General features: G+C 40.0%; 1 protein-coding gene across 6 annotated transcripts in view; it reads right to left on the bottom strand.

Moving 5' to 3' along the window:
* Positions 1-233: 233 nt before the first annotated feature.
* The window catches only part of GRM3 (glutamate metabotropic receptor 3), a 109,475-nt gene continuing 82,508 nt past the window's right edge, over positions 234-27,200 (bottom strand). For 5 of the 6 annotated variants that reach the window (XM_071552751.1, XM_071552750.1, XM_071552752.1 and 2 more), the window contains 3 exons: positions 12,699-13,765; positions 6,425-6,599; positions 234-779 (listed from right to left, as the gene is read on the bottom strand). In XM_071552751.1, the coding sequence (XP_071408852.1) occupies positions 706-779; positions 6,425-6,599; positions 12,699-13,765 (1,316 nt within the window). In that variant the 3' untranslated portion in view covers positions 234-705. The remainder of the gene's footprint in view (positions 780-6,424; positions 6,600-12,698; positions 13,766-27,200) is intronic. The other variant, XM_071552754.1, reaches the window with a different exon arrangement.

Genomic DNA, 27,200 nt, shown 5'->3' with positions numbered 1-27,200 from the left:
TGATATGATTTAATAATGTGCTTTTTTTTTGAGAGAGGGACTTTGTATTTGACACTGACAAAGCATTAATCATAAGCACATATTATGTGCTATGCATTTTATAACACAGCATAGACCAACACACAGATACCTGTGTACACACACTCCAGACTTTTTATCCTTTTTACCTAATCTGCTCTCTTGAAAAATGTAATGACCTTGAAAGAGGAAGAAACAAAAATGAAACCATGCTGAAAAACTTTTATCTTTTTATTATTGGTGCCTTTACATTAATACTTCTGGTTTGTGCTGAGAAAACCAACCTGTTACACGTAAGGTAACTGGAATATACAACATAGAAATGCAGTCTAAGTTAATTACAACAAGGAGCTACAAAAAAAATTCGTAGGAAAGAAGTCACCTAACATTGCAACTGTGCTTGCAACAAATCACTCCCTTACTGCAGGACTATGCACATTGTGAACCATGGTTATTTACATGTCCCTTACAACCGTTAACAACAGAAGGGCTAAAATCAGTCTAAAAAGTTCCAGAACGTCACTATATACTGTACAATCCTCAAAAATAATTTATTACACTGTTTCTAAAAAAAGGTACTAATTTTGCTTTGATTTCTTTTGTTTTCTGGTGTTTTCTGGAGTGCACAACATGTGCAAAATTTTGCCTAACAGTCTAAAATCTCAAGAACTGAACCACGAGCCACAATCACAGAGACGAAGTGGTGGAGTCCAGAACTTCCCTCCCATTGCAGACGGTCGGTACATACATACTGGCAGATGCTGAAAGGGAAAGAGAGGGGAAAATCAACTGACGTCAGGACAGCAAAGTAATTACAACACTCACAATTACAATTTATGTTGATCTGGACTATCTCACCCAATTTAGCCTAATGAAAAATCACTGCATACTTGTGGCAGCACTGAAGTTGATGGAGGTGCTGCTTGCACTGCTACACGGCGATTCAGACCTGAGGCTGAAGCATCCTCTGGAGAAACCTGATTTCACGTTGCTGACCACTGGGAGCACATAGGGTGATTATGCTTGTACAAGAAATGTTGAAATAAAATACATGGGGTTTTTTGGTTTGTTTGTTTGTTTTTGTTTTTGTTTTTTAATGATTCTGCACCACTGGGTCTCACTTTATAGCACTATCTATGGGAGTGTGAATTAGTACGGCTAGAGTGGTGCTAAGATATCTCAGTAGAATTAAAAAGTGACTATTTGATTTTTGTGTTTTATTGGCAAAAAATGCTAAGGTCTGATCCTTTCAGCTTTCACATAATTGGCGTGGACACTCCTGAAGTAAAATATATGTAGTTTTAAATCCAGGAGATAGTCCACCTCTGTTAGAACTCTGTATTCACCTACCTTTTAATTAATAAAAGTAAGAATTCTAAGTACATGTTGGATCAAGTGAAGAAATTTTTGAATAACTGAATTTAAAAGCAAGATTATTTCTCACCTAATCCCAGAATAATTTCTGCCTATAATATGTTTCATTTCTAGGACCTCTGGATCAGGATTCAATTTGCATCCAGAGATGAGAGTCAGATCCTGATAAACTCGTTTACATTATATAACCTTTTTATACATGAGCTTTTCACTGCTCCAGATGGCAATTGAATCTGAGTATTTGAATCTGCTTCTAAATGTATTTGTATTTTGGCTGTAAAATATATCACTCCATTCTGCTAAAGTCTTGTGGATTTTAATTTAAAAGCAAACTGGTTTGCCCATCTTTGTTACAATTATCCATTGGACATCAGAATGTGTTTGCAGATGCTCTGTGACATCTCTCTCACGGTACCAAAAGTTGTTTTTTGAAAGATACATTAGGTTAATAGTAACAGTGACCCAAAGAAATGTGATGCCTTCATCAAAGAAAACACATAGTAGGCATTGTCTTAGTAAACTCAATCATCCAGTGTAAAAAGCAATTTATGCAGTTGACAAGGGCATGCTCGATCTTCCAGGTCTGGTGCTGGCTACACTCTTAGTTGCAGACTGTTTCTTTAAAGATGCTCAGCATCATTTTTAGAACAAATTACTCTTTCTTCAAATCAGCAACTACTAATTCTTTCATTGACTGAATATCATTTAAACCAGAACTGCTTTAATAAAAGAAATTTAAAATCATCTACTGGTCTAACCTACTACTTAGTAAGCAGGACATATTCCTGATAAACAGGAGAGCCAAGAATGAGCCCCTGTTCTGGATTAGGTAGATGGAGTTGTATCTCTCACAACATGGATGTGTGTTTTGAGTCACAGACAAGGAAGCAGTCATTGTGGGTAAAAGGCCCCAGGGTATCATGTCTGTGGTTTGTGAAAATTAACTATCAGGTCTTGTAGTCTGTTTTTAACTGGATATAACATGGCAGCACGTTAACCCGAATTCTTTATTATTGTTTTTATTTTTATTTCTACTTTTTGTTGGAAAGTAGAACATCAGTTCTTTTCAGGAAATCTCATTCGAATCCCTGTTCTACTGCAGCATGGCTACAGGCAAAAGCATTTTGTTTCCGTGAACATCAGTCACTTAGCCAGAACTTTTTCAGCTTCAGGGTTTTTTTGAAGCCCAACACATTGATGAGCATGAATAGCTCAAATACTATGGAAACTGGGTCAGGAGGATATCAAAACTGGACAGAAATATGTGGTGGTAGGTGAGAAATGAGTGGTCTTTTGAGTTCCCAGGTTTTCTCCCCAGCATATACCTCTCTTGTAGTGCTAGGATGCAGTTATTAACTCTGCTGGGTGGAGTAAAGTGTCACACCAAGTATTCAACTCTCCTGAGACAGAACAAAAGACCTTGCTTTTCATTACAGACCTCAGCAATGTTAATCACTGGCCCTGAGTTACACATTGTGTCTTATAGCATCAGCCAAGGGGTTTTCTGAAATATTGCTGGATATGCAAGAGACACCTCACATTCATTTGGCCTTGTGTTGAGGCAAAGGGCAAATGTGTGACATCAGCAGAAGCTGTAAGTTGGCTCCACTACATGCTTTCTTGGCAGTCCCTCATTTTGCTTAGATAATCCAAGGAAAAGAACCAGAGAGCCATACTGCTGTGGTTACCTTGCAGCATTCCTACAGAGCCAGGAACAAGCAGATCCAAACTTGATGTCTGTGTGCCACATAGAATCAGAATATTCTGAGCTGGAAGGGACCCACAAGGTCATTGAGTCCAGTTTCTGGCTCTGCACAGGCCAACCCCAAGAATTACACCATGTTGCTGAGATTGTTATCTTCTCTAATATGCTCATAGCTGGATAACTGAATTAATCATATTTAAAAGCCATATACCAGGGCTAGTTTGGAACAAGGCATGAGAAAACAAATTCAGAGAGAAAAGATTTACCAGTCTGTCTATAAATAGTAGCTTCCATTCTCTTTCTGATCCACCTGGAGGACACCTGGAGGGGCTCAAGTGTGTGAGCAGCTCTCTATGTGGATCCAACTCGGAAGAATGACACCTTCTGGGTGTAAAAGCTTAGCCTTAATGGTGTAGTCACTTAAATGAGTCCTGAGCTCTCCAGGAAGTTTTATGTGTGCTGAAACCCATCAAACAGGCCACAGGAAAACTGGGGAACACCCCAATGGGGGAAACACTGCAGGGGAAGCAGAACTTATGCAACACCCTGCCAAATGGGAATTTTCAGATTCCAATAAGTGTGTACAGATATAAACATTTCCTAACATGTATACCTAGGTGACACCCTGCCTCTATCCATCTTAAAACTATATTATTTTTTCAGTCCAGACTTCAGCTATCAAAATGATCAAAGCTTGGTACCTATATGAAAAGTTTCCTTGCTGAGCAGTCAAGTATTCACCTCTGCTTGCTTTCTGCAGAGCATGGAGCAAAGAGGAGCTGTGCTCAGATGGCTGCATGAGGTGCACACTTTAACTCTCATGACCACTACCACACTGCAGCTTATACGGTTGACCATTGACTCAGGCTCTGTCTCCACTGCTCAGTTTAGGGATGTGATTGTGATGCTTATTTAGAACTAACGCTTAGACTACCCAAGAGCATCATGAGTGCCGCTTACCTTTTCTCACAGTGTTTGAACAGTTTACACAGTTCAGGGAACTGTGTTAAAAACTGTCTGTGTGTCACTTGCTGCTCATGACCCACTATGCTCATGGCATTAATGATCAATGGAGCAAAAAGGTGGTGGCAACCATGAGATATAATAGAGGTAGGAATCCATGGAGATAGGAAAAACACGGCCCATTCAAGTAACTTGGGTACTCCTGACCTCTAGAGCTCTGATAATGTATAATAAATGGCTTTTCAAAGTTATTAATTTTGATCAGTCTGATGTTAAGAAATTTCTGAATGATGAAAATACCATCAAGACCAAAATAAAAACAAGCTGACAGCTCCAGGACCAATGAGAGGACTATTTTAGACATAGATTAGCATCAATTTGGATGGCAACACATTTGTAGTGTTATAAATAGCTAAACAGTTAAGAAAATAATGGAAATTTATTTAAAATTATCTACAAATAAATGGGAGGATGGGAAAAGTTTCATCTTGAAAATATTGATGCTATGATAGAGAGTAAATTCTTAGTGTTATTTTCCCAAATAATAGTACTAGATGGAAACTGTAGGGTTTTTTCCATTGTAGGTGATACATCATTTAGCTCTACTTCCATGTCTTTCCATGGTTCAAAAAGTTCAACAAGACATCCCATATTCACTTAGGTATAAGCAGTGAACCACCTTTCTAATCAATCAAATAGTAAGAGATCCCAAGTCTGGACTTTTATGCTTTTCTTAATGTCTTAAAGCTATTTACAAATCTGAAAATGTAGGCTTTACTGTAAAAATGTGCACTGAGGATGTCTCTCAGTTGCATGTATGCTGGCACACACGTGAGTCCATTTAAATAAAAATACTAAATTCCAAAACACTGAAACATCCAGAATCTGGTACAAAGTATTTATGAACCAAAATAGTTGCTGACTAAACTTATTCCATAGCATGAGGGTATTTAAAAACTTGGAAAGACCACTTACACAAAACTTATAACTGATGAAAATAATCTCATGGGACTTCCCATTTTGTCAGTGGACCATACTTCTAAGGATTTTTGGGAATCCATTTGTCCTTTGGGAGTGTTCAGTACTTGGAGCACATCTCATTAAAGGCCATCTCATTAAATTTTCCAAAACAGCCAGGATTTTTCGCTCTCTGGTGTCGGGGATGGATGCAATTCCTGACTGATGAGATGGGGGACACATAGAGATGCATGGCTGCTCCCTTGTTAAGGGACCCTGGGCATTCATGCACAGTGGGGTTTGAGATGGGAGTGCCAGAGATGGCTGGGATCCCTTTACCTCCTAAACCCTGACATGGTGATACACAGCAGGGTGCCAAGTTACTTCCATGTTCTGTCTGAAATCTGAATCATCAAAGGTTTTGAGCCAATTTTGAAATTTAGGTGACATTCAAAAACCTTAGTTAGTATGGTTAGTATGAACTTGCTAGCAAGCCTTGCTCTGTATCCCTTGCTTTCCTCTGTTTCTATTTCCCTTCCTCTTTGTAGTTGTAGTCTGCTTTCAATTAGAATCCCAGGGTAGACACACCATACACAGAGCTCTGTGAACAAGGTGCTGTGAGCTCCCATCTTTGACTAGTTGAGCTAATTAAGCTAGACAAAAACAAAAACCAACAAAACAAAAACCAACAAAACAAAAACAAAACTCAACCAAAACCCATACAAATGTACAGGTGACCTATTTTTTTAATCCAAAAAAATCTCAGAGCAACTCACCCAGATAAGGAGTGAGAGCCTCAAAACAAAATCACAGCTGTGAATCTTATTGTAATGAAGAGAGTAAAGATGAAGGAAAGGAGGGAAGCAGAGCAGATGAGCTGTCCTCGAAACAGAACACTGATTGCTTCTCCTGACTGTGACACTAACAAAGGGTATTGATCATGCTCCACAGACAGATGCAGATTGTGGCATCCCTTAGATGTGTCTGCTGCAGACTTGGTGCCTTTTCTTATAATGCAGGTAATAAGGCATTGAGAGCATGCTGCGTTGTGGCCCAGGTCCTCTCAGCATGTCACTTTGACAGGAATACTCCACTGCAATCTGTTCCTGTCACAGCTGCCAGAGTGACAGTGAACTGCAGGGTCATTTGCTTTGTGCAACAGGCTGGAGTCAGACCCCGCCAAAAACTTTCTGCTCACTTTAGTGAGTTTCAGAGCAGTCTCTGAGCTGATTCCCATTGAAAGGGGATGAGTTTTTCACTCCAGACCCAAAGAAAGTGATGCTTTCACAGGGTAGACAGTTCACCCTATAAAGATCTTTCTGTTGCTGGTAAAAGACCCATCATATCATTATCCAAATGCACCACAACCCCACATCCTTACAGAAGAGTGGCAGTTCTGTTACTTACACTGGGAATAAGTGGTCCCGGTTCCACTCACACTGAACCTGTTGAGGTGGAGTCTGTGAGTGACCACATTCTTCTGGGGCTGAAACAGGATGATGTGCACCTTGGGTGCAAACAAGCAGCCCAGCACAACGAAGCCGCTCAGACTCACAGAGATGCACATGGTAGTGGTTTGCACCTAGGAGAGAGTGGGCACAGAGCACTGTGTTTCAGTATGGAAAGCTCTGAAATACAGAATACTGGAAATATTATCATACAACAGCAGGAACCACAGTCCTGGGAGTTTACATCCTTATCTTCTAAAATCCTAGAATCATATGAGAGAGGTGCATGGTGCTGATGGAGCCCTGTGTCTCTGCATATCAGGGAGAGACTGACTGTCTTATCCTTCAGTTTAGTACAGAAAGGATAACTCTACATTCTTTCTCTCATACCCTGAGTTTCTAATTTGATAGGGGAACCCTCTGTAATACCTGTTATACAATATCTGAGCAATGCTGGCTGCAGCAGGAACCAGCTCACACATACCATACATCACGTGGGTTTATGTTAGGTGTATCATGCAAAGCATTCATCTGAAAACCAGGTTAGTCTCCAGCCTCAATCATAATCAAAGAACTTGAGTAATCCCTTGCAGAAATAGAGGTGGGATTTGGGTTAAACATAATAGCTGGTGACTGTAGTCAAACTGGGCCTGAAAGGTGATCTGACTTTGAGATATCAGTTTTTGGGCTAACAAATTAATTGTTTTTAAGGCACCAGGATTTTACAAAAGTTGCCTCAGGGCATTTGTTACATAGCTTTGATGTCACTGTCTATCTTTTATCCTTTTTATTCAATAGTATGACTAGGTGCCAGTTTACTGCCTCATTTTCAGTTTATATTCTTTTCTTCCAAGCAGATTCCTTAATTAAGATGTTGAATTAAACTGCTTTAAACTCTACTGCTTAATTTGAATGATTATACATCCACAGCTCATTTTTCCTTAGTTACACTCTTGCAGTTCTTGGACATTAGCCCTCATCCATGAGAATGTTTCTCGTATGTCCTTGTCAGAAATAATTGGTGCAAATTGAAAAACAGAGTGGAGAATGGACTTTATTTCTTTATATATATATACTAAGCACAACTGGTGTTTTGTCATCAATGAGTATAATTAAAGTGATCATATAATAATCACTCTTTACATAACATGAATGTGGCAAGCACTGTGAAAATGAACTCAGCTTTCACAGGGTGAGTGAACATGGAAGATCCTGCAGAGGCTGCATGAGAAAGGAACACCTTAGCTGCACTTTCTCCTTCACTTCTCTGCATTTTGTCCATGGAGCTATGCTGTCAGTTCAGGTGAGTATTGAACTGGGAACTGTACAGATAAGAAAAGATGAGGAGTTTTCTTATAAAACAAGAATAAAAGAAGCTACCTTTATTTTCATTAGTTTCCATGTAAGTTCTCTTCACTGTCAAAGTCCTGCTCCCCTCCCTGTTTTCCTAGGCATTGTGCCTCCCTGAGCAGCTCAGCTGTGCTGGCATAATTACACACTCAATCAATTAAATGATTTGGGTTAAAAATAGCTCCACCCCACAGGGTTCCTTTTAATCCAGGTCACTCCAGGGGTTCAGTATGTAACCTGGCCTTATAGACTTGACTGGGGTGGTGGTAGAGTAGAGAAAATCCTGCTAGATCATGTGTTATGCAAAGGCACATGGAGCACAGGGAGGTGATCTGGGACAGCCAGCATGGCTCACCAAGGGAAGTCCTGCCTGAACAACTCAGTGGCCTTCTAAGATGGGGTGACTTCATCAGTGCACAAAGGGAGGGCTACATATGGCATTTATCCAAACTTCTGTTATTCCTTTGACCTGGTGCCTCACAACTTCCTTCTTTCTAAATTGAAGAGATATTGATTTGATGAGTGGACTGTTAGATGGATAAGAAATGAGTTGCATGGTCACATCCAGAGAGTAGTGGTCAACAGCTCAGAGTCTTGATGCACATCATTGACTTGTGGTGTTGTGTCCTCCTGAGGTCTATATTGGGACCAGTGTTACTTAGTGTCTTCATTAATGACATAGATGAAAGGATCAAGGGGACCCTCAGCAAATTTGCTGATAACACTACCAAGCTGAGTGGTGCAGTTCACACACCTGAAGGACAAGGTTGCCATCCAGAGGGACCTGAAAAAGCTCAAGAAGTGGACCCACAGTATATTTTAACAAGATCAAGTATAAAAAGCAGCACTTCGGTCTGACCAACCCCTGATATCAATACAGGCTGGGAGATGAGCAGATTGAGAGCAGCCCTGCCAAAAAGTGCTCAGGGGTGCTGGTGGATGAGAGGCTGGATATGACCCAGAAATGTGTGCTTTCAGATCATAAAGCCAACTATATCCTGGGCTGTATAAAAAGGAGCAGGGCAGCAGATTGAGGGAGGTGCTTCTTCCTCTCTACTCTGCCCTGGTTAGACCCCATTGGAGTGCCTCAGTTTTGGGGTCCCAACACAAGAGAGACACAGACCTGTTGGAATAAGTCCAGAGGAGGGCCACTTAGCTGATCAGAGGGTTGGATAACCCTTCCTATGGAGAAGACAGGTTGAGAGAGTTGAAGTTTAGCCTGGCTGAGAAGGTTCCAGGAAGACCTTAAAGCACCTGCCAGTACCTAAAGGGGTCCCACAAGAGATATGGAGAGGGACTTTTCAAAAAAGAATGTAGTGATAGGACAAGGAGGAATGGCCTTAAGCTGAAGGTTAGGTACAGATCAGACATTAGGAATAAATTCTGTACTGTGAGAGTGGTGAGGCACTGCAAGATGTTACCCAGGGATGTTGTGGACTCCCCACCCCTGGAGGTGTTCAAGAACAGGCTGGATGAGACTCTGGTCTAGTGGAAAGTGTTCCTGCCCATGGAAGTGGGGCTGGAGTTAGATGATCTTTAAGGTGTCTTCCAACTAATCCTATTTTATGATTCTATTCTATGCCTAAGAGATTTCTTAAATTCTATCAGGCTTGGTGCTGGGACACCTCCCCCAAGGAGCTTGTTACAGAGCCCAACCATCTTCTGGGTGAAGAATCTTTTTCTAATATCCAGACTAAACCTTCCCTGACACAGCTTCATGCCCTCATGAGGAAGCTGCAGACTGTGATGAGGTCTCCCTTCAGTCTCCTGTTCTCCAGGCTGAACAAACCAAGTGACCTTAGCTGCTCCTCATATGGCTTCCCTTCTAGACCCTTTACCATCTTCATAACTCTCCTTTGAACTCTCTAATAACCAGAAAAGGATGGACTGGATCTTCTCTGATGCTCTGCAGTTATGAGAGCCTGGTATAAGCTACAGAGAAACTAGGCAGCCTATGTTTGTTGAGATGGGAAACAGAGACTCCCATGGTGAGCGTTGGAAGTCTGTGACTTGTGGCAGCAGGCAGATGGCTCCTGCTTTACTTACAGTTCTGCAGTTACAGCATGGGTCAGTATCCTCGTAGCAGGGTGAAGGGAGGAGCTGTGCTGTGTGAGAGAGAGCAATGGGACCAAGTGGAGCTCTGTCTGGCAATGGAGTTTGAGTCCGCGGACAGATTATGAATCAGGATTTTAGTGCATAGGCCAATGTGAACGACATTGTGGTCAGTGTCTACTATAGACTACATACTCAGGAAGAAGTGGAAGAGGCATTATTCAAGTCTTGTGTTTCAAGTCTCTGGTTTTCTTTCAGCAGTTCTCACCCTGATACCCACTGGAGGGACAACACAGCAGGGCAGAATCAATGCAAAGAGGCAGGGAAAGATTTGGCTGTTGCAACTAGGAAATGGTGGAATTCAGAATCCCAAAAGGAAGAAGCCAGAAAAAAATGCAAAAAGTGCAGAGAAGTTGAACCTGTTCAGGCAACTTCTGGGAAGAATATCATGGGATACAGCCCTGGAAAGTAGAGTGGATCAAGGGAACCTGGCTGTTTTTCAAGAATTACTTTGTCCAAGCTTAACAATGGCCAGTGCCCCATCCCAATGGGCAGGAAATCAAGTAAATGTTGCAGGAGGTTTGTATGGATGAGCTGTGGCTGCCAATACTCAGTATGGATTTACCAAGGGGAAGTTGTGTTTAACCACCCTGATAGACTTCTACAAGTGAAATGACTGGCTTGGTGGATGGTGAGAGAACAGAGAATATATTTTGTCTTTAGTAAGGTCTAACAGTCTACTGTGACATCTTCATTGCCAAGCTGATGAAGAACAGATGATAAGCGGAGAATGAGGTGGAATGAAAAGTGACTGAACTGCTGGGCTCAGAATACTGAGATCAGTGGCTCAAAGTCCAGCCAGAGTTCTCCCAGGGGCTGATATTAGGACCTTCATTAACAATCTAAATGGAAATACTGAGATATTTGGTGTTTGAATCTGTAAGACATACACTATTCTGCAACCTCACCATAGCTAACATGCTGTTTGGTACCTGTCACAGAGTTCAGAGGGACATTTTTGCTTTGGGATTGGTATGAATGCACCCTATGCTGATCTACTTTGTTTTGCTCTTTAACTATGGTAGTGAGTTCAACAACAAATGTCTGGAAAAATTTCCAGGAGCTCTCCCTTTTTTTTTTTCAGAGGGCTGAGTCTTAAGTGATGTTTATGCTTAACAACAAAACCTGAAGCCATCCAGCATTAATTATTTTACTGCTGTTATTATGTTTCTAAGGTTGTTTCTTGGCAGTGCCACCAGAATTGGGCTACACTAGGACAGCACAAGTTAATTCAGAGTCAACAAGTGACACTGCATGGAAATTAAATATGGGCCTTTTAAAGGAACACCAGAAGTGTAGACTTGTCATGAAAGTATCAAAAAGGTGTTTAAAGCATTTTGTGCTGATTTTGTGGGACCCGAGTCAGCTTATTTGGAATCTTGAATTTAAATTAAATGCCTACAAGTGGTGTTGAAAACCCCACTCAGGAGATAAGGCTGTAAAATTCTGCTTAAGCAATCAGGTCATGCTCCTCTTGACCATTACTGCCTGTGCTGCCCAGTCCTGTGACTGTCTGCACTGATATCTCCCTCCTTCTGTGCCTGTCTTCCTGATTGCTTTGGGTGTCCCAAGCTACTCCCTAGTGCCTTCCTTAAACTTTTTCTTCATTAGCTTCAATCCATTACTTGCTATTCTAACTTCTCCTAAGACTGAATAATCCCTTCCTCTCTTTTTGTTGCCTTAAAATTATTTATAGTCTGTGATCACGTCTCCCTGGGTTTACTTTTGTCTAGACCAAATATATTTAGCTCTTTTACTGTCACTCTGTGTGTCCTACTGTGTCATTTGTTATCTATCCCTGTTTTCTTGAGGTTTTCAGTACCATTCCTAAGCTGAGAAATAAAATAGTACTAAATCTATTTTTCCAGTGTGGTAAAAACTATGTTAAATGACATTATTGCCTCCACAGTTTCATATGCTTTTTCATGTACACATTAATAGCAGCAATACCCATCTAGGCTGTTCTATCTTTCTTCTGGTCAGAAAGTTTGACTAATTCCCTGCAAAGTGCTGTAAGAGCCAGCTCTCACATTTCTCACATCATAATAACTGTGAGATTTCCAGTGGAGCAGATCTGAATCTTTTTCTGAGACAATTTCCTTCTTTTCAAAAGTATGATTGTATTGAACTTGAAGCTTTGCAACACTATATGAAAATTTAAATGGTTTAATGTTTTTTAAAGTTTGTTGGTGAAGGCTGACCAATATTTTCTCCTCAATAAGGTATGTATTTTACAAAGTGCAGAAAGAATAAAAAGTTGTATAGTTAAGCACAACATTTGTTAGATTTATTTTTAATAACTCTGTTTAATAGGGATTTTTGAAATTCTACCCTTATATGTTTTTATTTGAAAGGAAGCACCATGTTTCAATGCATGTTCTTTTGCAGAAGGAAACTATGTAGCTAAGGGGTTTTTTTAAGGCCCATTTCTGCCAAATAACTCATCATGACTTATTCTAGCTCATGATCTACTTCTCTGAAGGACTATGGCTTCAGACAATGATGAACTGATATGAATACTTAATTCATACTCTATCACAATCAGATTGATCGTACTAATCCCTTCCAGCTCTAATTGTACATGTTTGTTTTTTTTTTTTGAAATGAGACTATCTTTCTTATAAGTGAGCTAAAATCGGGTAACATTGAAAGAGAACATGTTTACAAGGGATCCAGGGAACAAAAGAAGTGATAGAAGCTTTTAGTGAATGCTGACACAATCCTCTAAAGTGATGCATATGATTTATGAAAATAGATATCCAAAGACTTACTCTGTAGTCACTGGATGTCACGTAAAATATAGGGAGAAAGGCCAGCCAAATGATGCATGTTGTGTACATTGTGAAACCGATAAACTTGGCTTCGTTGAAGTTCTCTGGACATTTCCTTGTTTTGAAGGCATATACAGTGCATAAGACCACGAGGATTACATCATATGTTAAGGAGATTAACATACTGGAATCCTTGACATTGCATTTCAATATGACAGTCTCTCTCTTCTCGGGAAGAGTGTACCGCCTGGTGCCTGGGGCCTCTAAGATGAGCCACACAGACACCACCACAACCTGTACCAAAATGAGACTCAGGCAGATGAAAACCTGAGAGCTGGGGCTGATGAACTTGGGCCTTTGCGCACCATTCTTTACGCCATCAAATATTCTGGCTATGCAGTTCGTTTTTGTCAGAAGGGCAGAGTAGCAGACAGCAAAGGAACTTCCTAGCCCCAAACGACGGAGGGTGCAGATAGCTGGAGAAGGCTTGGCTATGAAGAAGAAAGTCATGCTGTAAGACAGGAAGACCCCAAAGAGCAATATGTAGCACAGTTCACGGCCAGAGGCTTTTACCAAGGGGGTGTTGTTGTGCTTGATGAATACCCCAATAACCATGAAAGTACAAATAAAGCCCAGGCACGCAATGGTAACAGGACCTATTGCCCAAGCATCTTCCCACTTGATGTAGTCTTCTGGTAGGTCGTAACAGCCAGTCAGGTCAGCTGTGGGCCATTTTCCAGGTCCACAGTCTGCACAAGTGAATTCATCAGCCAAGTACTCATAGGTTTCACAGGGAATGCAAATCCAACAGCAGACATCTCCTGGTTGCATATTCTTCATCTCGTTAGGGGCACAGGGGTCGCTGCACTGAGAGACAGGGACAGAGTTCCTGGACCAGTGGATAGAGTCTACCTCAAGTGACAAAGTTTCTGCCCATTGACCAACCTTTACATAGGAGTATCTGTCTCCAGTGTACTGGAAATTGAACACGTTGTATCGTCCTATCCCATCGCCGTAGGCATCAAATTTGACTATACTGTCTGGGTCATTGGGAGGATTGAAGGGAGCTGTGGGGAAAAAAAAAAGAAACTGTTATTATCAAAGATGCATCTGACTTTTTTTTTTCAACCCTTTGGCAAGCACAGGCACCTGACAGCTTATAGAACCCAGCTGGGTTCTTACCCAGCAGGTAAGTTGAGAGGTCTGTATCTGCCTCCATTTTGAACCTGGAGGAAAAAACCAGGCCAGATGATAGAACTCTATTTCACATTACTGCATGAGACATATTTGTAAACGTGAGGTGATCAATGTCCATACTGTTTTTTGTCCTGGATACAAATCAATTCTCCAGTTACATTTCCCACTATGCACCACAGGTATCTTTCAAATTTTCTCTTAAAAAAAGAGGTCTACTTCTAACTGAGACTCAGCATTGTTTGGTGAAACTTGGCTGCCATGATAACAGACAATTTAAATGGTCAGATCAATAATATTTTGAGGCCAACAGTCTCAAAAGCAGTTGAATAGAGGATTCATTTTGAGGATAATGGAGAAGTAATGAAGAAGTCCTCCACAATTTCTTACTATGCCTTTTCACTTTTTCCTATGTAGTAGGAAGTTTTGAATTCTTTCTATTTTGTTTCAATTTTACCAGTTTCTGGTATTTCTTGTCTGGTCTGAGATTCCCAGCACATGCTGCTTTGGTCTTATATCTTATTTTGGGAATAGATGAAAAATCCACAATCTGTGACCTTCTGTGAAATCAATATTGTAACACTTCCACATGGTAAGCTCTGGAGAGTATTGTTTTTCCTCCAGCTGAGGCTTATGCAGAGAATGAAGAAATATTAAAAATGTAGGAGGAAATCACATTTACCTTGTGATTTATTGGCCATTTGCTGTAGCATCAAAGGTGAAAAGCTTTATAGGCAGGAAGGAAAAGAGGGGTTTTTTTGCCAGTGATGAGCAATAAAGGTGGTTTTATTCCCCAGTGTTTTTTGTTACAGAAGTTGTTCCACTGTCATTGCTGGAATAAATCTCTTTCCCTGCCTCTGTGCTCATGCTGTGGCTGAGCATGAGCAATATTGTATAAGGGTGTAATAGCTTCCTCCACTTCAATCTCCAGATACTTTGGATTTCTTGTGATAGATTTATTTAACTTCTTTAAAGCACTGAGGCCAAATTCTTTCACCTTTATTCCTGCAGAGTGTTACCTTATTTTGCAATACTCTTGGCTAAAGTCAGTAAAAGGGACAGTGGATTTTGGCACAGAAGCCACACCTGGAGTGTTGAAATGTAACCTGAACCTCCTCAGGTGCTGCACTTGGAGTGCATTTCTTTCCCAACTTTCTGCTTATTGTAGGGCAAGAGTGGAACATAATTTAACTCACCTATACTCTCTTCTGGGTTTCAGTGAAGACTGTTCTTATCCTTTCTATTGCACCTTACCCCCTCATGTGTGTCAGCCACAGTGGTAGACAGCCTTGGTTTGCGTGATTACAGACTCATGGAATTACAGAATCATTTAGGAAGGAAGAGTGGGGTCATTTGGTCCAACTTCCCTGCTCAAGCAGGGCTATCCCAGAGCTCATGGTACAGGATTGAGTCCAGACAGTTCTTGACTATCTCCAGTGAGAGAGACTCTACAACCTCTCTGGGCAATCTGTTCCAGTGTGTGGTCACCTGCACATAAAAGAAATTCTTATGTTCAGGTGTTCCAGTTTCTGCCCATTGCCTCTCATCTTATTGCTTGGCACCACAGAGAAGTGCCTGGCTCCCTTCAGGTACTTTAATACATTGATGAGGTCTCCTCTCAGTTGTGTCTTCTAATGGCTAAACAAGCCCATCTCCCTCAGCCTTTCCACATAAGACAGATGATGCAGTACCCTTATCATCGTTGTAGCCCTCTACTGGACCTGCCCCAGGAGCTTCATGTCTTTCTTGTGCTGTACAAGTTAGGACTAAGTAGCCTAGGAATTTGTAAGGGGTTTATTTTACCTTTTTCTACACTGTTGGCATCTAGTTTTACCACTCTGTAGTCCAAGAAGACTTCTGAGAGCACAAAATTTGAGAACACCATAATACTCCTTCAAATGGCCAGTCCTCCTGGACATGACATGCTCTAAATTAAACAGGTAGCTGAATTCAAAATATAGGTCATCAAGAAGAATATTAAGCAGCTTCCCTTCTCTTTCTCCTGCTCGTCATGCACAGGCGTGCAAGCTCTCTCATCCAGGAGCAGCATTAAAACAAAATCATAATGCAGCACTTAACAGCTCTTCAATAATGTGTTGTCATTGCCAGTGTCTTATTTCATTATTCATGACACTCATATAGATTGGAGAAGCTGTTAACACAGCAGCCCAGCTTTAAGAGCCAATTTATTCACTTCAGTGTTATCCAGGCCAGCTTCTGAGGTGGATTGAGAGCCTGTGACTGCTACTGGCACCAGTGGAGCTGCAGGTAAGCAACACAAACTGCAAACTGCTTAGCTGGGATCTTCTGTCAAGCACATAACTTGAAGGGCACAAGTGTCCCAGTGCATATTACCTGAGGGTCTGAAATCCCAGCACTTCTCAGCAAAGAATTCCCTCTATGTAACATATTTAACAACTTCTTAGTTCTGATAGAATACTTTTCATTTAAACGGAGCACTATATTTTCCTTAGAGTTTTCAGGAAGGTCCAGAAGGTAAAGCAGATACTTTCACATATAGTTAGCTTGAAGCTATAGTTGCCTTCCACAGGATTGTTCCCACACTACAAGTATAAACAAAAGATTTTTGTAGGACAATATGCTTTAAGTTGACCAAAGCTTGTAGCTTAAAACCTTCATTTTTAGTGGCTGCCAACACAGGAAAATAAATCATCCTCCAAGAGATGGAAAGGATGAAATCATTTAACCAAACAGCGATGCATTAAATTATAGTATGGTAAGCCAAAGACTACAAATGAGTCCTCTGGGTGGCAGCAATTAATGTACCTACTGATTACACACAAAACCACTAAGGCATTTTAATATATAATTAATCAATGTATTCTAGATCCTGTAGGATCTCTTCCAAAAAGTAATGTTTTCAGAAAATATTAGTAATATTAATCATAAAAATAAGATGCTTATGGGCAAGAATGTAATATCACAAAAAAGGATGATTTTATGTTTTAGAGTAAAAAATTATCATTTTTGCAAATTGCTTTTCTCATAGATGATGTCAGTCTGTGTTGTAAGTCACTTTGCAATTTTTTTTTCAGTTACCTTTCAGTTTTGAGAGGAAACCTGCAATCTTAATAGCAGGTATTTCTGGCAGATCTTTTTCAGAGTTGTAGCTAAGATGTTTTAGATTCCTCCCTTGAGAGAGGAGAGACAAGACTCTCTGGATCTACCCAGATGTTAGCTAAGAAGGTGAGTGAAAATGCAAACTTTATCTCCTTTGAGCAAGGTCTTTCAATCTTGTTTTTCCCTTGCACTTTGTGAAATTAATTATCCCTGTACAAAGGAGTTAATCAAGAAAAATTTTGGAAAATATGTTATCAAGGAAAAGAAAGGATAATTAGAAGTGACTTAAAGATAAACCAGTGATACTTTGTGCTCTAGTTTGCAGCAGTTCAGCTATGAAGGTGAAACAGCAGAGATGTTTATGAGAGCAGGAGTGAAGAAGACAAACCTATGGAACTCTGGTGCAAGGCAGACACCTCTGTCAGCTCACAGAGAAATCCTATTGGAGGAGGGGATGCCACTGTGCAAGTGGAGTACAAACTCCTTCAACTTGAGACCAGGGAGATATGACTGTAGATTTATGACGGTCTTAGTAGCAGATATGGGTAAGAATATAAAATAAAATCATAGTATCTATGTAGTGAATAATATAATTTGTTTCCATCTTCCTACAGTGGGATCACTTTTTCCAGAAGTCACGAAATACGTGTGTGTTTATGTGCTGTTAGAAGCAGGTGAGTGGCGTTAATTTAGAAATCTTTATTATCTTTGGTGTCAGTAAATGTACAGCTCTCAGTGACATGAAAAACTTCAGAAAGAAAGTTCTGAAGGGGGAGATTTATTTCCTTTTGAGGTCAAAAGCATTATTTGAAGAGGTGGTATCAGAAATATTTTTAAGTGCTTCTAAATCTGTGCATTGCCTCAGTTGGGTGAAAAATACTCCAGGATTTGTTAACCAGGAATGAGTAGATGAGGAAAAGAAAGCAGTTTAAAACCTAATTAGGCACTGGGAAAGTTTTAAGAGACTGAGCAGCCTAGGAAAAGATGCATGTCATTTTAACTGGCTTGGAATCAGACTGGATTTGGTTTGTCAGCAACATCTTTGGGCCAGAAAGGATATTTTGCGTAGAGTCTTGTGTGCATCTGACACAGAGCCAAGTGTATAGATGTTGTCTTACAGAAAACATCATCAGCAATGCTTCCTGGTAGGGATGAGGACAGATAAGCCTACATCTGAGAGCATCTTTCATTTCCACTAAAACACACATCTGTTCTTTGTTTGCGGAGTGTATTCTTCCTGAACAAGGTACAGATCACTACCTAGGAGGCAATTCACTAATAGCAAGGCTTGATGAAAGCACTGCAGTTTTTCAGCTTGGCAGTTTACAAAGTTGGGAGGTTTCATGTGCTTCAGGAAGAGATGTCAAAGGAACTCTTGTTTGCACCACAGGTACCTTCTGTCACAGACTGTTGGCCCCAAAGACTTTCAGCCAATAGACTCTATGGAAAACATGATTAAATGGAAATGGAAATGGAAAGAGGGACCAGGCTGGAGTTTCTGAAAAGTTGAGTAAAACCTCCTTAGTCTCACTAGATGGTGCTGCAAAAACTCTGAACTTCTGTTTAAGCCTGAAAAACAAGACCTTTGTTTATGTAACAGAAACATACAGTTATTTTTTAATTCCCCACTACTCCTTCCAGTTGCATATCCTGGGCAATGCCTTTTTAAAACAATATAAGGAGGAGCCTTGGTTACAATGTGACAGGATACAGTGTGTTTGTCCAAAAGGCTCATCTGCATGTATGATGCCTTATCTTGAAAAGTATCAGAAAAGACCCTGAGAATACACATATCTTTTTGGTCTCTTTTATTTTTAGCTAGATATGGCTTGTTGAGGTCAAAGTGACTTATTTCTGCTTGGCTGAACATTTAGACCAAGCAGTGGAGACCTGATGCATCCACTCCTGTTTCTATCCCAGCATAACACAGCTGGTTTCATACCTGATTGACAGAAGGCACATTGAATTTTGGCAATTCAAAAGTTAGTAGGGAAAGCTCAGAGTGAAGTGTCACTAGTTTGTACTTCACAATTAATGAATAATGAACGGGTATAAAATATCAGTTTCCACAGAGACAAGCAGTCATTTTTAACCTCTGCACCACTGTTTCTGGATGTGTTTGGGTCATATTCAGCATTGCTTCTTCTCCTTCAAGAAATGAATGAGACAAATGAGACTGATTAGTCTTCTACAAATGTAATTTTCCTATCTATGTCGAAAGATTTTTCATTCAGGTCTATGGTTTCTCACTTAGGTTAGACACTTTCTTGCTGTAGGGAATTTTAACACCTGTCATAGAACCCCACAGTGTTTGCAGTGGTCAGAGACAGAAATGTTTCCCCAGATCTGGTTGCAAAGATCTATCACATGGATAGATAGGTTAGTTATTCAAAGCCTCTGTCCTATAAAAGAGAATGGGTATTTCTAGAGTTCACCTTAGACAGGCATCTAGGACAGCCCAGCTAAACTGTACCTGGTGTCCTTCTGCAGACCATAAGGATTGTGACTAAAATACGTTCACAATATATGTACCTGAAGTCAGGTGAGATTTCAACAGTATCTGGAACAGAAAGACTCACAGTTGGAGCACCAAGTGATAACAACTCATACAAGCTCTCTGCAGTGTACCTGTGAATGGGTGTCTCTTGCAAGCTGTCCACACAGGCTGCTGTGGAGGCTGTCACAGAGAACATCTGGGAATGTTGGCAAAACAAGTTAAGAAGGTCTGAAAGATTAGTAAAATTCGTTCAGCTTGTCACTGTCCTCAGCCTGGCTGAGCACAGAACTCCCCAGCTGCCTTTCCTGTGAAGCACTTGCCTCAAGCATAGTGTTTTACATTTTCAGGTATATGTTGTCCTCTTGCTTGTGTGGCCCTTGGGCATATGTGTGGTCTTTAGAACTTGGGAAGAATAAACTAGATGCTAAGCTACAAACCTTCCTCACAGAAAATAGGAAATTGCTTGTATTTTTTAATAAGAAATTTAAGGAATTAAAAAAAGAATTTCTTCCTTAATACATTTGGATTTAGCAACATGGAAGGTAAAAAACATGCAAGAATTCTGTCGTCATTATAATTACAATAAATAAAGTCCTTAAAAATACAAAGCATCTTCCCTGAAATTAAGAGTATTTCTTGGAGTTTTTCTGTTAAGTTTGTACTAGTAGAATTTTAAAACAAAACAAACACTCATGGAAAAATATCCAAGTTGTTTTTCTTTTTTTAATGTCTGCGAGGTTGATAATTGATATGAATGATTTGTGAGAGTCCAACACAGCAATGCCTTTCAATTGATACTGTTCTTTTAATTTAAGTTTATCCATTTAAAGAAATGGTTGGCACAAGAGGCAAAATACATGTAATGTAATTCATACCAGCAATCAACTTGCAATTACAAAGGAAATTAAACCATGACTTCAAACTGCCTAACTCCTCCCTCAGGCCAACCAGTTATTTTGTAAACAGAAGTAAAGGGAAACCATTCCCATTATGAAGAATTATGGCCACTGTTAGGGTGACAGCACATGCTCAGGAGCTGGAACTGTAAGTTCTGGGCTGGCCTTTGGTAGCTCCTGAAATGTTTTGGTGAGGAAAACATGACTTAGCTGGTGAGTTGCTGAACATCAACTTTGCAGTCAGAGCTTAAGGTTTTGGTTGGGACTTTCTTCCAGTTCATCAGGATTTATGAGTTACCTGTGTCCAATCTGAACCTCTGTTGAGGGACATTCCCTTTTAACCTCAGAGCTGGGAACTGGTGCTGCACCCTACCCCTCTCTTCCCAGTACACCCGAGGTACATCTGAAAAAGATTGAAGCTGTTGTTTTAATTTTGCTAAAATTCACTTTTGGACTAAAAGAGGGACTTGGTTATATCACAAGGGCATAACTTTCTCTTTTTGGAGGCACCATTCCATGATGTGCTAAATTCACCCCCAGATTGCATATGTAGCTCTCTAAGGAAGTGTTAAATACCTAATAATATTTTTTTTGTTCTTTGTCAGCCTGCAGAAAATATGAATAGATTCAGTTATTAAGATATTAAAGAAAGCTGGTTAAAACATTCTCTCCTCTGTGGGGACTTGAGGATTAGAGAGGTGTTTCCAGACACAGCTCTGAATAATTTAGTTAGATGGTTTGCCCTTAGAGATCAGAACCAAATGAACCATGAAACAGACCCTCTGGCTGCTATTTCCTAATTGCTGTGATAGGAAGACACTCCCAAATCAGGTGGACTGACATAGATTTAATGACTTATACTGCAATATTACTATTTAATACTAGTAATATTGTAGCCATTACAGTCCAAGATTCAAGAAATTTCAAGTGCATAAGACAGGCAGTATTTCTTATTAGGCAAGTCTATAGATGGGAGAAGTGCACAAGCTTTCAAGCACAAGGTCACTCCATTAGGTCATCAGAAACATTGCTCAATTAATCTGACCTTCATTCTGAGCTCTGCTCAGAGTTTCATACATCAGGTTTATATTTCCTCCTGGAAACACAATTTCACTTTGCAAACAGCCTCATTACTATGTGCAAAGCAAATGCTGAAAGCTTTTTGTTCGCTTCTTTAAAAGTATATAGTTTAGAAACACAAGGTCTGATCAAGATGAAAAAGACATGACAAAGGGACGTTATGCCAAAAGCTTCTGTTTTTTCCAGATATGTGGGCAGTCTAATACAGGTATTGCCTCTTCCTACATATCTTATGACTATGCTATTATTTTTGTTAAGGAGCTACTGAAAACTCTTAGCAATCACCCTACAAATTGCTAATAATGAGGTAATTTGCAAAATGAAATTGTATTTGCAGTAGGAAAATAAAACCGTAAGTAGTGAATTCTAAGAAGAACATCTATTTGAAATAACTGAAGCTCAAATTTATTGAACATTTTGTGGAAAAAAAAGGTCTCATAAAATGCCTCAGAGCTGGAATAGAAAAGCAATGCTACAGTGAAACACAGGAACCTTTATGCTCAGACATACGCAGCTCAGTTATAGCGTTATCCATTTCTGACATAATGTTGGTGGAGGACAAAGAACACTTGGAGTTCAGATGCAAGTGTAAATGTTTCACACATCTGATGGTATAAGATACTGGACCAGATCAGTTTTCTCTCTGAATATAATACATGAATGACAAAAAAGTGGCCTATGTGTTTTTAACCTAAACTTAATTAGTTCCTATATTGGGAGTGCAGTTCCAATAATCAGTTCCAATAGTCACTGGAGAGAATAAACAACTCCAAAGGTCGTCTCTGGCTAACATGAGCTGCCATCAGGAAGGTGGGTGGCTTCCTCCATCGATAGTTCTTCAGTTATTATATACTACAAAGAATGTCAAAGACTATATGAAAGCTGGGTGGCTTGAATTTTGGCCACTGATGGAGAAATCAAACTAATATTTTCAGTAAAACCCACCACACAGGTTAAATGTGCTCATCTTCCTTTGTAGAGGTTTGAGTATGGATTTTTACTCATTTCCATATAGTAAGGTGGTAGGTGGAAATGCACATCTACTGAAATTGCAGGATAAGTCAGTATTCAATAGAGTCTATCTCACGTCTGACCAAATGTTGAGGCAGCTAGTTGAGAGGTGAAAGTTAGCTTCTCATAACAGTAAATTTCAGTAAAATGATAGTGAGATAAAGTATAAGAACTCATGGCTTTTAAGGTTATTCATGCATAGTACACACCAGCTGCAAAGGTAGCACGTTGCCTCTCCCAACATCATCAGTGTTCATTGGCATGTGTTATGCTAAAACATGCAAGCTGCATGTTCTGTTAATACTTGCAAATTCTTTTGCTCTCCAGAAGAAAAGATAAAGCTGAAAGCACAGAATCATTTTTGCTAATGTTTTGCTCCACTGAAGCAGCTCAGCAACAGCAACAGCAATCACTGGACCTCAGGGGAAAATGTCAAAAGAAAATGTTGATTTATTTGCCTGTTTTATGGTAGGAGCAGAGACACATTGATAGGTTTAGACTGATAAAGTGTTTCAGAGATCTAGAAAGGATATTAACAGCACTGCCTCAAACCTTCCTCTGACTCAAGATAATTTCTTCACCAAAGAGCCTTTAAAGATGGGCTTTTTATTCTTTCAGTTACTGGAGCATTAACTAGCCATTAGCTATTTATTCAAATAGATGTGCAAATGTAATAGAGGAAGTTTAACAAACTTTTTCAGCGTATTTTCATCTATTCCCAATAGCAGCTTCATACAGTATTTTATCAGCCTCTGTCTGGTGGAGCCTTGTCCTGGCACAGCAGGCCAATCTTTGACACAAAGCTGATCACTTGGAGCAGTGATCAGCTTCTCCATTCATCAGGACAATAGAGAAATGTATGGGAAAAAATCTGGTTTTTTCAGAAACCATGGGTAAAATGTATAGGTGCACATAGTGTAGTTATTTTTATCAAGTGCGGGAATTGCAAGAGCACAACCTTTTGCAGTTACAGGCAATGATGTCATTACTGCTTAGGCTAGAAGAGTCCAGTGACCCCGCCCCATACCTTCTGCATATGATCAAGTATGTTCTAGTGTTTTGGAGCAAATTTAAGACATACTATAAAAGATAAACAACAACAAAGAAACTGTTCCCATAGGAAGAGAGGAGGAGAGTTATGTAGCAGAAGCATAGGAAGATGCTTGAAGCTCCAGAGCTGCACATAAACACTGAGCTACTGATCAATACAGAAATTCGGCCTTGGGAAGAAGGGAGGATTTTTTTTAGGGTGCAATCAATGGAAAGAAGGGCATATATGTAGCATATGCAAAACATCCTGTGTATGGTGAAAAGACAAAAGTGATAACAAGAAGGCACAAGACAAGTAATGGCCTGTGCAAGTAAAGGAACACGGGGAAAACTGAGAGAAGAATCACTCTGGGACTGTCCCCTGGTTGTGGATGCTGGAACTCAACAGTGCTGCTACCTCAACAACAGAAGGTTCTCCCTTCTGTTTGTGTGTGAAAAGATTGCTTTTGGATTTGCTGTTCACTTTTTACAAATATAAACTCAACAGTAATTTATCAAGTACTAGCTTTCATTATTGAATTGAGTTAATTAAATTTAAATTTTAAAGAACAGTGTTCTTGTGAATGTTTGTGTGCATGTGCAGGTCTCTGTGTGTGTCTTCCACTCCAAACTTCCCATACAACAGTGTGGTTGATACTGGGTCACAGAGTTAAAGTGGTATAGATGTAGCCCTTAGGAATCACACTACACCCTGAAAGTCCACATTCTCTCAGCTACAGTTACACAGGATTTCTGTGGCACATACACTCTGTGTGAGAACTTTGTTCAAGGCTGTACCTCTCTCAACTTTCTCACACTAGTAGTTTCCCTGTTTCCTCTAAGAAGGGTGAAATTCCTTCCCGGGATAAAACTAAGGTGTTTTCTTAGCTAAGCCTCATATTTTGGCCACAGAAGTGGTAAACATTTCATATGTACAAAGGAATTGCTGTGTTAGCTTATTCCATCAAATTGTCTGGAATCTGTGTATAGTAGCAAATAGAGAAATGTGCTCCCTGAAACCTATGTTGAATTGAGGAGCAATTGGACATACACATTTAAAAAGTGAATATCTCTCAGACTTCAGAAATGTTCTTGATTTTCTTCTGTGGGAAATGTGCTAGATATATATGTGCCAGCCTAGAAGAGATGAGATGATTCATTTATTGCCAGGTAGAAAGATGGGCTTGTAAAAAGAAAAACAAACCGCAGAAGATGAAATGCAAATGCAAGACTGAGGGGCCAGGGGCCTTCAAAGTGTGAGGTACAACAACCTCTGCTTTTGACCTACTGGGTGTTTGCAACCACCATTCCCATCCCCACTGCTTCTGGCTCTGAGCTGTTCTTCCCATGCACTCAGGAAGGAGTGAGTTTTTGTGTGGAGACCCTCAAAAGCAAATTGTTAATCTGGGTAATTTCTTTATGAAATACTTGCCTTAAGTTTAGGGATTTATATTTGGCAACATTGTTATTTCTGGCTTAGTGCTGAAGCCCTTTGTATCCCAGCTGTGAGCAAGTGAGTTGTTTGTGGCTGGAACAGGAGAAAGCAAACCAAATGATTGCTTCTGTGCCTGAGCCATGCTACAGCTAGGATTTTGTGAACATTCCTCTTTGAAGTTTCTCTGCTTCTGATACCCCTCTGCATGAATATGTGTGTTGTTCCCTGTGACTTGAAGAATTTTACAGTTCTTTGTCTTCATTTGTTATATCCTCAGACAAATACACTTTCATGGCAGGAAGAAGGAAACAAAAGGAAATGACTCACTCAGATAACAGCAATGAAATATATTTTACATTATATTCTATATCTAACAAAATAACCATAAATGCTGCAATCATGCCAAAGCAGACATTCTCTGAGATGCTTTTAGAGGTGTTTAGAAACGTGGCTGTGATAGGTGAGGAAATGAAAGAAAGTTAAACACATTTGTCTGCCAGGTCCAACCACTTTGTAGTTGATGGGAATTGTGTAGGTCAGTTTGTGAAGAGTATGCATATGTAAAAATGGGAAAAATTTGTGGAAAAATGTGTTAGGGGAATGTGTTTCTCCTTTAAGACAGAAAAAGAGGGGAATGTGTTTCTCCTTTTAGACAGAAAAAGAGGCCTGTATCACTGGGTAGGGGTTTTTTTGTCTGTTTGTTTTTGTTTTGTTTTGTTTTTTTTTTCACTTTGAATAAGAAATGGCCAAGACAAGCTTGAAGAGAATAGTTCAGGCTTCACAGAAAGCTGAAATAGATTTACATACTCATGTGGGCTGCAGTTCCACAAGTACAATACAGCAGTCAGCTTGGGACAGGTTTGTCTGGAAACATGCTATATGGAGGTGATGTAGGATTCAGACTATGATCCATGTCTAGATTGCAGGACCAGGCTGGGCATGCTAATGCAGCTATACTGATTTGGTTCCTGTTCCTGTTTAATCAGTGCTAGCCTGGGAATATCTTTCCACTGTGCTCTACTGAGTGAAGAAAATGTGTCTTCCAGGGATGTTGTGATACTTAGGTTATTTAAGGAGAAAAGATACTTTTCTACAGATTATGCCTTCACTTCTGCCTTTACAGGATAATTATTAGCTGCCAACAAGGATAGAGGTTTGGTAAAACTAACATAACATTTAGTTATCTTTGGGATTAGACATCTGGATTTTTGGCTTTCTGTAGTTTTCTTCATCAATTTTTGAAAAGACCAGTTTTCTCAGGGACTCAGTGGAAGTCCAGGACACACCTGGATTACTCAAAGGAGTAAAATGGAATCTCCTTCTCATGTCCTTGTCCACATCCTCACTTCTGTGGTCATGTTCTGAGCACAGCCTCTGCCTTTTTCAGCCCCTAACATACCTCAGCGTGCAAGTGAGATTAACTGATACTAGTTATGGAAGTGCTAAACTTCTCTTCTGTAGCAGGTAGTACAGAAGAAACTAGTCCTCCCTCCCGTGGGCTACCCAGAGCCAAATTAGATGCTAAAATGTCAGGGATAGGAATCCTGAACCAAACTCTTCTCTCACATGTCTTGTCCTTCCAGGTCACAAGAAGAAAGAGGCAAACCTGGCATCTCTTCAGTTACATGTGGATGTGTCTCACAGGTTAATCTGTATGAAGAAAAACAATATAATCCCATGGCTGTGCCCTGGCATAAAACCCAGTAGGATCAGAAAAGGGATGGTGCACAGCTGGAGGATGAAAAGGTTGAATGAGATTTCCTGCATCTCTGAGGACTTGGAATAGGCAGACCCTTGGTATTTGGGATTCATGTGACATTTGACATCAAACAAAAAAATCCAATAATAACTATTATAAAACAAGTAGTAGTCAAACACAGAAGTCTGTCTGTGGTTTAGAGAAATTAGGTTACCGAGCCTTCTGTCTCTCAAATATGTGAGCTGAAAAAAAATAATTGCTCAGTTTGTCAGTCATGTGTTTCTCCATAAACACAGGGTGTCTAATCTCATCCTCATTTACACACTTGCATGGATGCTGGGAAATCTAGAGATTTATGCATGCCTAAAGGCTACTTTATTATTGTGAGATAAGCAGCTGACTATAACTTACATACAAGGCACAGAATATATAATTTTGTGTTTAGTATTTCATAGCTTAGCTGAAGTGGTGGGTTGTTTAAATATTCAAGTTGAGGAAACCGACATGGATTTGCAGTTTTAGGAATGTCAGAGCACCTTCATCTAAATATGCCACTATAACAAGTTTGGGGCTCTTGCTG

This window comes from Pithys albifrons, chromosome 3, assembly GCF_047495875.1.
Source record: "Pithys albifrons albifrons isolate INPA30051 chromosome 3, PitAlb_v1, whole genome shotgun sequence".
NCBI classification, from domain to species: Eukaryota; Metazoa; Chordata; class Aves; order Passeriformes; family Thamnophilidae; genus Pithys; species Pithys albifrons.
The sequence above is the reverse complement of the archived record's forward strand: the minus strand, read 5'-3'. Positions and strand labels throughout refer to the sequence as shown.